Source organism: Hemitrygon akajei, chromosome 5 (assembly GCF_048418815.1).
Source record: "Hemitrygon akajei chromosome 5, sHemAka1.3, whole genome shotgun sequence".
NCBI lineage: Eukaryota > Metazoa > Chordata > Chondrichthyes > Myliobatiformes > Dasyatidae > Hemitrygon > Hemitrygon akajei.
In genome coordinates, this window is record NC_133128.1 from 124,343,628 (window position 1) to 124,356,424 (window position 12,797).

General features: G+C 41.5%; 1 protein-coding gene across 7 annotated transcripts in view; it reads right to left on the reverse strand.

Moving 5' to 3' along the window:
* Nucleotides 1-12,797, reverse strand: part of pcnt (pericentrin) — a 215,085-nt gene that overhangs the window by 170,251 nt on the left and 32,037 nt on the right. For all 7 annotated transcript variants that reach the window (XM_073046383.1, XM_073046379.1, XM_073046380.1 and 4 more), the window contains exons 10-12: nt 8,188-8,443; nt 6,445-6,524; nt 1,647-1,821 (exon numbers count right to left, since the gene is read on the reverse strand). In XM_073046383.1, coding sequence (XP_072902484.1) covers nt 1,647-1,821; nt 6,445-6,524; nt 8,188-8,443 — 511 coding nt within the window. The remainder of the gene's footprint in view (nt 1-1,646; nt 1,822-6,444; nt 6,525-8,187; nt 8,444-12,797) is intronic.

Below are 12,797 nucleotides of genomic sequence, written 5' to 3' on the forward strand. Positions count from 1 at the left end.
TCTCTAACTTCCGTTAATGCCCCTCCTCCTCTTCTTACCCCATTCCTGATATATTTAGTTTTTTTCCCCTCCTTTTTTTTCTCTCTCTCTGCCCATCACTCTGCATGTTCTCCATCTCCCTCTGGCGCTCCCCTCCCCCTTTCTTTCTCCCTAGACCTCCCATCCCATGACCCTTTCCCTTCTCCAGCTCTGTATCCCTTTTGCCAATCACCTTTCCAGCTCTCAGCTTCACCCCACCCCCTCTGGTCTTCTCCTATCATTTCGTATTTCCCCCCCCCCCCCCTCCTACTTTCAAATCTCCTACTATCTTTCCTTTCAGTCAGTCCTGATGAAGGGTCTCAGCCTGAAACGTCGACAGTGCTTCTTCCTATATATAGATGCTGCCTGGCCTGCTGTGTTTCACCAGAATTTTGTGTGTGTTGTCCAAATTGTCAAATGCTGTTTCATCCACACGCAGCTGCTTTAACCTTATCAAGTCCTGCCTTGTATTATTGAAATGCGCCTTCCCCCAATTAATTAACTTTACGTCCATATCCACTGCATGACTATCTTGACATTTGGAGAATGATGATCAAACAAAATGCTCCCCATTGACATTTCCCAACTGCCCAACCTCATTTCACAAGATTTGTTCCAGCACAGCCCTTTTCTAGTGGCACTATATACTACCTCAAAAATTGCACGTGGATGCATTTTACAAACTCCACCTTATCCAAACCCTCACACCAGGACAATCCTTGTCAATAATGGAGAAGTTAAAATTTCACACTTCTATAAACCTAGGTTCTTACACATCTCTGTGATTTGTCCATACATTTGCTCCTTCATCTCCTGCTGATTGCTTTGGGGCCTATAATATAACCCTATTGGTGATCACCAAGGAATGATGAATGGTTAAGGCCCAAAACTTTGATGTTCGTGTCCCTGACCTGTTGAGTTCCTCCTGTTAATAAAGTGATTATCATTCTCTTATTTTTAGGTTCTCCCCAAAAACTTCATTTGAAGACCCTTCCAAGACATCCAATAATGTCCTCCATAATCAATATTGCAGTATCTCCTCCTCTTTCACCTATCCGCTAGCCAACCCCTACTAAAATAATCAAACCTGAAACCTCTATACCTTCAATTGTTAAACTGCCAATCCTGTCTTCTTTCAGCCACTTTTTTGAGTTTGCAATAACATTGTGTTCTCATGGGCTTATCAACTATCCACATTTAACAGTATTATCAGTCAAGCTCCTTGTATTGAAATATATGCTGTTTAGCACACCAGTCCGCCCATGTGCTTTATCACACCTCTATCTGGTCTGCCTACTGGACTTACTTCATTTATCTTCTATATTTGCTCCATCTCTTTACCTGCTTTACTACCAATCTACACCCCACCTCCCTGCCAAATTAATTTAAAGCCTCAAAAATAGACAGCATGAGAGAAGAAACATTAGAAATATACTGGCTCATAGATACATACAGAACAGTAGCTTTCAAAGGAGACCTGGATAAATATTTGCGGGGCAGAAGGGGTGGAATCATAAATATTGATAAAAGGCAGGGTTGGACCACTCTTTCATGTCACGGAGGAGACCGAATAGTCCAGATCATCCTTCCATTGCAGTACTCAAAATTATTTGATAACTTATTCTTACTTTTCTCACGCTTTTGGCATAATGCTTCTTCATTCTGGACAGCTTCAACTTGATTCTGTAGTTTCTCCACCTTGCTGATCCATTCTTCCAGCTCAGTTTGATGCTCTGTGGACATTGTCTCCTTCTGGTTCTCAAGGCGCTGCTTCATCTCCTCCTCCCACTTCTTTTCCATGCGCTGATGGAATACAAAGGCTACCATCAGTACAAATAAATGAAATCAGACCTGCAAAAGCACTTGTATTTTTTAATATAAATTTTTTGCACTCCTACCAAGACGTCATATATACAATAGCTTAAGCAAAACTGTTCATATTCTAGAACTATGAGGGGTGACTGATAAACTTGTGGCCCAAAGTAAAAGGAGTCAATTTTAGAAAACCTAGCTCATTCATTTTTCAACGTAGTCCCCTCCTACACTTACACATTTAGTTCAGTGGTCATGGAGCATACGGATCCTTTTTTGTAGAAGTCAGTGCCTTGGACCTCCAGAAGTGGTCCACAGCAGGGGTGCTTGATAAGTTTGTGGCCTAAGGTAGGAGGAGATGAGTTATACAGCTCTCATTACATGCATGTGCAGGTCAACTCTTTGAGTGATTATGCAGAAAGGTTGAAGTTAATAACTCATCCCCTTCCACCTTAAGCCACAAACTTATCAATCAACCCTGCTGTGGACCACTTCTGGAGGTCCAAGACACCGACTTCTACAAAGAAGGGATCCGTATGCTCCACAACCGCTGGACTAAGTGTGGAAATGTCGGAGTGGACTATGTTGAAAAATAAATGTGCTAGGTTTTCTAAAATTGACTCCTTCTACCTTGGGCCACAAACTTTCAATCACCCCACGTAATATGATACCTTTATGGTTCTATCAAAAAATTTTAAAAGTTTACTTGGATAACAGGATTATAATCTTCCAAGTTTGTCCAAACCCTCCTTATAGCTGATACTTCCAGGCCTGGACAACATCCTGGCAAACCTCTCCAAAGTCGCCACATTCTTCCTATAATGTGGTGAGCAGGACGGCATAAAGTAGTCCAACTCTAGCCTAAAAAAGGTTTACCATGCAGCCTACTTGCTTCGCCATTTTCATGGACTTGCTCCTCAAGAGCCCTCTGTACATCAATGCTCCTAATGGTCCTGCCAATTTACTATATATGGACTCTGACGATCTTCCTTGCTATCCACAACTTTAATTTTTGTGTCACCTGCAAACTTCATCAGACCAATTTTTTCATCATTAATGGGCATTATGAACAATAGAGCACCCAACCCCTGATCCCTGAGAACACCACTGGTCACAGACCTCCAGTCAGACAAAAAACCCTCTACTACCATCCTTTGTCTTCCATGGTTAGGCTTAATCTGGATTCAATTGATCAACTTACCATTGATCCCATATGACTTAATCATCTGGACAGCCCACCATGAGGGATCTTGTCAATCAAAGCTTTAATGAAGTCCAGATAGACAAAATCCACTGCCATACCCTCAATCTTCATTACTTCCTCATTGTCAGAGTGCCCACAAGGATATTACCCAATAATTCCCCAACTACTGATGCACAGCTCACTGGCCTACAATATCCTGGTTTGTTTCTGGTGCCCTTCTTAACAAAGGAACAGAATTGACCACTGTCCACTCTTTTGGAGCCTCATCTGTAGCTGAAGAGGATACAAAGATCTCTCAAGGGTTCAGAAATCTCACCACAGCAAAAACGTGCATCTAATTAAACACAAACAGTACATTAAACACCTCAATTTGCTAGTTCTTCATGTGCTAAAGTCAGACCTGCTGATGTTTTCACCTCCATGAAATGCATGGTTTAAGAATCTTTTGGATATGTATATGAATAGGAAGGGAATAGTGGGATATGAGCCAAATGCAGGAAAATGGGATTCGCCGATGGACAACTCAGTCCACATGGACTAGTCAGGCAGTAGGGCCTGGTTCGTGCTGTTATGCGTCTGATCACTACGGATGCACAATCACTCCATACAGTCAACCCACTTTGGGAAGGTCTGAAAGCCAATCACTTCCTCCTCAAACCCACACCCAGCCATTTCCACCCTTCCAATAAATTCATTCCCCTGGCACAACTTGCTTTCCAATGAAACAAGTTCTCCAACTCCATGTTAAATGTAGCTACAGGCACTCAGCAAACCTATCCTGTGTTTCAGTCTTACTCAGGCCCACTCCCTCAAAGGGCTTGTTCCCATGCTGCACCGTTCTTGTGCTTCAACAGCAGCTTTGCTGCTGCTTCTTTCACTAACAAGACCATAAGACATAGGAGCAGAATTAGGCCATCTGGCCCATCAAGTCTGCTCTGCCATTCAATCATAGCTGATTTCCCCCCTTTTTAAAAAAAAATCTCCTCCTCAACCCCAGTTCCTGGCTGCCTTCTTAACCATTGATGCCATGTCCAATCAAGAGCCTATCAATCTCTACCTTAAATACACCAATACAACCTGGCCTCCACAGTTGCACAAATTCACCACCCTTTGGCTAAAGAAATTTCTCCGCATCTGTTTTGAAAGGGTGCCTCTCTATCCTGAGGTTGTGCCCTCTTGTCCTAGACCCTCCCACCATGGGAAACATCCTTTCCACATCTACTCTGTCTAGGCCTTTCAACATTCGAAAGGTTTCAATGAGAACCCCCCTCATCGTTCTGAAATCCAGCAAGTACAGACCCAGAGTCATCAAACGTCCCTCGTATGCTAACCCTTTCATTCCTGGAATCATCCTTGTAATCCTCCTCTGGACCCTCTCCAATGCCAGCACATCTTTTCTAAGATGAGGGGCCTAAAACTGTTCACAATACTCAAGGTGAGGCCTCAGCATCACATCCTTACTCTTGTATTCTAGACCTCTTGAAATGAATGCTAACATGGCACTTGCCTTCCTCACCACTGACTCAACCTGCAAGTTAACCTTCAGGGTGTTCTGCACAAAGACTCCTAAGTCCCTCTGCATCTCAGATTCCTGGATTTTCTCCCTGTGAAAAAAATAGTCTGCACATTTACTTCTACTACCAAGGTGCATGACCATGCATTTTCCAACAATGTATTTCATTTGCCACTTTCTTGCCCATTCTCCTAATCTGTCTAAGCCCTTCTGCATCCTACCCATTTCCTCAACACTACCTGCCCCTCCATGTATCATCTGCAAATTTGGCAACAAAGCCACCTATTCCATCATCTGAATCATTTATATACAACATAAAAAGAAGTGGTCCCTACACCGACCCCTGCAGAACACCACTAGTCACTGGCAGCCAACCAGAAAAGGATCCTTTTATTCCCATTCACTGCCTCCTGCCAATTAGCCAATGCTCTAAACATTTTAGTAACTTTCCTGTAATACCATCCTAAAGGCCTCTGAAAGTCCAAATATACTACATCCACTGCATCCCCTTTATCCATCTTGTTTGTAATCTCCTCCAAGAATTCCAACAGGTTCGTCAGGAAAGCTTTTCCCTGAAGGAAACTAAGCTGACTTTGTACTAATGTAGTACTCAAAAAATGTCAACAATTCTGCAGCCAATTTCCACACCATTCCCACCCTCACATGGTAAACCTGATTCTTCGTCTCCTTTTCTGGACCTCCCCACCTCCACCTCACTGAAGCTCTAATACCCACTCCACACCCACACCCACACACTCCCACAACTACCATGATGAGAAAGCACATCAATGGCCCTACTTTCTTAAAAGGCCAAGGGAATTCTGCAAGTTCCTGATGACTTTCTTCAATTACTTTGGCAATTACACAGGGTAATAAATGTACCAGTGAAGCTATTTTAACATGAACTATCACTGACATTCTACAGATCTGTTCCCATGAACTGAAAATCCATTTGCAGCTCATTCCAATATTAACGGAGGCTGAGTACAGTGATATTATGATGCAATGTTTGAAAAGTGATCAAGTTTGAAAAGGGAATTGTCATTTGTTCAAAAGAAACAAAATGCAACACTCACAGTAAAGAGGAAAGCATTAGACATTACTCTCTGCAATGGCATGAAACCCAAACAGCCTCAAGCTGTGCAGTATTTCACATAGTGCAGTTAGAACAAAATGATGATTTTGGGCTGTTGGTTTCTATATTAGACCATAAGACATAGGAGCAGAATTAGACCAACTGGCCCATTGAGTCTGCTCCGCCATTCAATCATGGCTGATACTTTTTTCTTTACTCCTTCTCGACCCCAGTAACTCTCCCTGAAACCTCTGATGCCATGTCCAATCAAGAACCTGTCAATTTCTGCCTTAAATACACCCAACAACCAGGCCTCCACAGCTGCATGTGGCAACAAATTCCACAAATTCACAACCCTTTGGCTAAAGAAATTTCTCTGCATCTCTATTTTGAAAGGGCGCCTCTCTATCCTGAGGCTGTGCCCTCTTGTCCTAGACTCTCCCATCATGGCATGTGAATTATCAGAATTGTGAGAAGCAAACATGCTGGACAGGTTTCTTTTACTCCAAGCAGTCTACAGGTGATTGCAGAGCTTTAGGGAGAGTTACAGCCTTAGAAAACTTTCCTTTTAAACAATTTTCTATAACATGATACTGCGCCACATGAACATGCGCCAAGAAATGAGGTGAAATAAAGGTTATTTACTTCTTTGTTTCAACACCCCCCCCCCATAAATTCTATAAGAGCAAATTTATTCAGTATATCAACTTGCGACCTGTGAACTCTGCAAGGGTAAAGTTCCATTATCTGAACAGTCATAACATTTGAGTCACCTATAGGCAAAAAAAAAAATCCTAATATCTGAATCATGGTTTTACATACTTGCAGTTTCTCTGATTCTTCTGCCACTATATTGGCCTTCAGAAGAGTTGCTTCTCTTTCCAAATCATTCTGTAAATCCTCTAAAAACAAAAGTATGGAGTAGAAACATGAGTTCATCTTCCATTTACTTCTGTGAATTGTACTGCATAGTTTCATGCATTATAACTTAATTGGTTCAGTTTTGAGGTGAGCAGTTTTACACCCGGCTGATGATTCAGTGAAATACCAGTGGTGTATAGCTCTTTAAAGATGCAGAGGCCATGTCCACATTCTTGGGTTGTGTAAAAGATCAGGACAGAAGCAGCACGATGACCAACATTTAACTCACACCCATCTGCACTGAAGTGGATAACACTACCGATTGATTAAGTTTGCTATGCACATGACTGACTGCAATTGCAGTAAAATTCCATTAATCTGGTTACTTATGAGATCACGATGCTGCCACAGTGACAGGTTTTCCAGTCTATTGGTTGTTATACTACTAATAACCAAAAACACTTTTACTACTTCCTTTTTTAAAGTTATAAGCACTATGATAAACTTTCCAGTGGATTTCATGAGCTTAAAAGGGAAGACAGTAAATGAGCCCCCAGTGAGTCAGATGCCAATTGCACATACAGTATTTCCAAATAATCAAATAAAATTATTTGTGTTGCACATAACAATAGTTACCCTTCATCAATATGTAAATGGCCATCAAATACTTTGTTATCCCAAGGTTAAGAATGATACAAGTTTGGCTTAATGATCTTCACAAATATCAAATTCTGACAACCTCTGACTTAGCATCATTTAAGATGTGGGAAGTTGCATTTTAGAAGAGCCAAATATGATCAAGGGTATAAGATGGGTGACCAACACATCATCAGAACTGTTGAGTGATGAAGTGTGACGAAGATGTACTTCAGTGGTGGTGAATTAAGGGAGGTGCAGAAATCTGTGATGTTATAGAAAATTATTTCAGAACTCTTTACAATGAAGAAATGACAAAAAAAGTCATGAGATATGTAACTTAGGTAACTTTTCCTCTATTGCAATAGGCTTTAATGATAGACCCAATATTGCCTGCATTCTTCAAACCATAGATGACAGGCTTAGTTTCATTTAGGTTGGGGCAAAACTTCAGCGTAGTTGTTAAAGTTACGCTATTACTGCTTACAGTGTCAAGAGCGTGGAGTTCAATTCCAGCATCCTCTGTAAGGAGTCTGTACATCCTCCCTGCGAACATGTGGGTTTCCTCCAGGTGCTCTGGTTTCCTCCCACAGTCCAAAGACATAGCAGTTAGTATGTTAATTGATCATTGTAAATTGTCCTGTGATTAGGTTAGGATTAAATAGATGAGTTGTAAACACAAGGTACACTGCAGATGCTGTGGTCAAATCAACACGTACAAACAAGCTGGATGAACTCAGCAGGTCGGGCAGTATCCGTTGAAAACAGATGAGTTGCTGGGCAGTGTGGCTGGTTGGGTTGGAAGGGGCTGTTCCACACTGCATCTCTCAATAAAATAAAGAATAAAATATGCAAGGAAATATAAAGAAACAAGCATTAACTTAAAACCATCTTTCCTTGTATGTATATGAAGAATAGTAATCTCTGCAAGAAGTTTGTAACAACAGCACAAATATGTGACCCCAAACATACAGAATTCAAACAGAAGACAGCACATGCTGGAAATCTGGAGCAACACACCAAATGCTGAAGGAATTCAAACTCCTCCATCCAATAAAATACTCTTACCCATTTCCTGTTGGTGCTTCTTTAAAGATTGTTCCATTTGCTGCTGGTTTTGTTCCCTAATATATTCCAACTCCAATTGGTGTCTGTTCTGCAGCACTGCCACCTCTTGACGTCGTTTATTGTTTAGCACTTCCTGTAACTCTGAAAGAGACTCCTCCTTCTCACGCTGCAGGTTGGACTGTATCAGCTCAAGCTGGGCCCTATGCATATTGTTTAGGCTTAGACGAACAGAGTCCAGTTCCAGGCTGTGCTCTGTCTGATGGAAAAGACAGTTCTTCTCAGAACAAATAAATTGTTCAGTATTTCCATTGGAATATTGAGAACATCACAAACGTAGATACTGCATACATAAAGTTACTTATTCACAGCTATAACTTAAAAATTTCGTAGGAACTACCACAAAGACAGAGTGAAGCTGTTTGTTACATATATCAAAGGACTTCCCTGCCTTCCTCACTCTCCTGGACTTTTGTTTTTTTTTGTTTTTTTTTAAATTTTTTTTATTAGTTTTTCAAAACATTTTACAAAATTAAAAACCCCAAATCCCAATGAGGAGCATTAATACAGAGCAAGGTTAAGCATACAATAACAATATGCTACACAGGAAGAGAATTTAACAAAAAAGCACCTAAATTAAAGACAAGTGAGCTTAGTGTCCTCCCCAAACCCCACAACACAAGAAAAAAAAAACAATTCCAGACCAACCACAACACAATATAGAGAGTATAAGTCCGGACAGTCAAACTCCCAGACTGTGAATACACTTAGCAACAGAGGATAATAATGCCTACTACCAGAAAAAAAAGGGAGCTGAAAGCAAGGGACTGAAAAGGAAAAAAAACCCTAGTCAAGAGGAAGGTTATGAAAGTACTCGATAAAAGGCCCCCAGATCTTATGGAACTTTAAATCCGAATTGAGAACTGAATAATGAATTTTTTCGAGGTCCAAGCAGGCCATAATGTCGTTAAGCCATTGCGCATGAGTGGGCGGGGCAACATCTCTCCATCTAAGGAAGATCAAGCGTCTCGCCAGGAGAGAGGCAAAGGATAGTATTCGGCATTTGGTCGGACCCAGACATAAATCTGTCTCGCCCCAAAAACCGAACAGAGCAATTAAGGGGTTAGGTTCTAGGTGCTGATTCAGAATACCCGATAGTGTAGTGAAGACATCTTTCCAGAATTTCTCCAAGCTAGGACAAAGCCAGTACATATGGATGAGAGAGGCCACGCCCCTCTTGCATTTATCACAGAGCGGACTAATGCTAGGGTAGAATCGAGATAGTTTAGATTTAGACATTTGGGCTCTATGAACAATCTTAAACTGTAAGAGACGATGGCGAGCACAAAGAGAGGTTGAGTTAACCGATTTGAGAACTGAGTCCCAACTCTCCTCGGATAAGGAGATATTTAAATCCTGCTCCCAGGCCATTTTAATTTTATCCACAGGGGCCCGTCGTAAGGCTGCTAGTTTATCTTGGATAATTGAAATTAAACCTTTACCTAGTGGATTAATGGAGAGAAATAGGTCCATAGCATTTTTCGCAGGCATTTCAGGAAAGTTAGGAATTAAAGGAGCAGTAAAGTGTCGGATTTGGAGATATCTGAAAAAGTGAGCATTAGGCAGGTTGAACTTAACGGAGAGCTGCTGAAAAGAAGCGAAGCGATTATCAATGAAGAGATCTTCAAAATGTCTAATGCCCTTCCTGTACCAAACATGGAATGCTGAATCGAACGTGGTAGGTAAAAAAAGGTGATTATGTGCAACAGGGCTAGAAATGGAAAACCCCTGGAAACCATAGCATTTCCTGAACTGAGCCCATATACGCAAAGTGTGTCTAACCAGAGGATTAGCTAGTGATCTGGGCAGACTGCTAGGGAGTGCAGAGCCAAGAAGTGCAGATATAGATAATTCTTTAGTGGAGCTCAACTCCATTGCCACCCAGTTAGGGCACTCAGGTTGACCGTGGAAGAAAGACCAGAAGGCAGCACAACGTATATTAGCTGCCCAGTAATATAAGCGAAAGTTAGGTAAAGCCATGCCACCCTCTTTTTTAGATTTTTGGAGGTGGATTTTATTAATTCTAGAGCACTTATTCTGCCACAGATATGACAAAATAATAAGAGTCTAAGGAATCAAAAAAAGATTTAGGAATAAAAATTGGGATAGATTGAAATAAGTATAAGAATTTGGGGAGAACATACATTTTGACAACATTGATACGACCTACCAAGGACATAGATAGAGGTGACCATTGTACCAGACTCTGTTTTGTAGCATATGAGAGGTTGACAAAGTTTTCACGAAAGAGATCTTTAAACTTCCTTGTGACTGTAATTCCAAGATAAATAAATTGATTATGGACTACTTTAAAAGGGAGATCACAAAATATTAGTTCTTGTGCTTCTTTATTAATTGGGAAAAGTTCACTCTTATGTAAGTTGAGTTTATAGCCAGAGATCTGGCTAAACTGGTCAAGAAGTGAAAACATTAGAGGTAAGGATATACACGGATATGAGAGAAAGAGTAGTAAGTCATCAGCATAGAGAGAGACTTTATGTTCAACACCCCCTCTCCAAATCCCGGTCAGTTCAGGACATTTTCGAAATGCTATCGCCAGAGGTTCTATAGCCAAATCAAAGAGAAAGGGACTTAAGGGGCATCCCTGACGGGTGCCACGTTTGAGATTGAATACTTGGGATTTCTGAAAGTTAGTTAGAACAGAAGCAGTAGGACACAGGTACAGCAATTGGATCCAAGAGATGAAACTTTGGCCGAGGTCAAATTTTTCTAAGACTGCAAAAAGGTAGTTCCACTCTATACGATCAAATGCTTTCTCCGCATCAAGGGAGATAACACATTCTGGAGTCCCAGTTGGAACTGAGTATAAAATATTAAATAGACGCCGAATGTTAAAAAAGGGGGAGACAGTTTTTAATAAAGCCTGTTTGGTCATCAGAGATAATGGAGGGAATAACGGTTCTGGACTTTTGTTTTAAGTTCAGTTTTTTTTCCTGTGACTGAAGGCAGTAAGATGTAGCTACCTCCACCCCAATCACCTGTTACATTTAGGGCACAAAAAGAATCAAGAATGGCAACGTGAAATATTTCAACATAACTCTGTGGCTAAAACTTTAGATTTTGGATGGGGGGTGGGGAAATCAGGCTTCTGTTATAAATTCTCAGCTTTGAGTAGAAACCATTAAATTGCTGGATACAAACCACAAAAACAGGAGTTCACGAGGAAACCCGCGCATTCACAGGGAGAAATTAAACTCCCTTTGTCCTTGGCCACTGAATCAATTTTTAATCTATTTATCAAGTTATGCTTGAATCCCATGGGCTTACTTTCCCAATCATTCTGCTGTGGGATTTTTTGTTAAATGCCTCAGTAAAATTTACATAACTGCATTAAATATGATAGTCTCATCAACCAGCATAAGCTCCTCAAAAATAAATCCATACTGGACGGACTCTGCTTCCCCGAACGATTCTTCACTCACTGTCTTTGATTAATCTGCGTCTCCATGAATATAGAAAATACTTTTCCAATAATTTGTTAATTAAGACATTAAACTGACTGGCAGGTAGCTACTGCCCATCTGTTCTGCTTGTGTTTTATTTTAAACAAAACAGCAATACCACTTTATTAAATTTCCAATATGCTAGAATAGCCCCATGGTCAAAGATTTGAAAATAATGAAGCAACACACACAAAGTGCTGGAGGAACTCAGCAGGCCAGGCAGCATCTATGGAAAAGAGTGTAGTCAATTTTTTGGGGTCAAGACCCTTCAGCAGGACTGGAGAAAAAAAAAGATGGAGTCAAGTAAAGAGGAGGGGGAGGGGAGGGAGAAAAACAAGGTGATAGATGAAACCAGGAGGAGGAGGAGGGGTGAAGTAAAGAGCAGGGAAGTAGATTGGTGAAAGAGATAAATGGCAGAGAAGGGGGTACCTAATAGAAGACAGCAGGCCATGGAAGGAGGGAGGAGCATCAGAGGGAGGGAAAAGGGAATGGGGAATGGTGAAGGATGCATAAGAGGAAATTTGAGAACTCAATGCTCATGCTATCAGGTTGGAGGTTACACAGACGTTATATGATGTGTTGTTCCTCCAACCTGAGTGTGGCCTCATTGCGACAGTAGAGGCGGCCATCAATAGATACATCAGAATGGCAATGGGAAGTGGAAATAAAATGGGTGGCTACTGGGAGATCCCATTTCTTGACAGAAAGAGTGTAGTGGTGAGGTGAAGTGAAGTGGTGAGAGCTGATGTAGATTGGGAGACTGCTTCGCCAAGCACCTAAAACTCCATCTGCCAGAGGCAGCGGGATCTCCCAGTGACTACCCATTTCAATTCCACTTCCCAGTCCCATATGTCTGTCCACGGCCCCCTCTACTGTCGCGACGAGGCCACACTCAGGTTAGAGGAACAACACCCCATATTCCATCTGGACAGCCTCCAACCTGATGGCACGAACATTGATTTCTTGAACTTCTGGTAATGCCACCCCCCCTTCACCATTCCTCATCCCCTTTTCCCTCTCTTACCTTATCTCCTCGCCTGCCCATCACTTCCCTCTGGTGCTCCTCCCACCTTTTCTTTCTTCCATGGC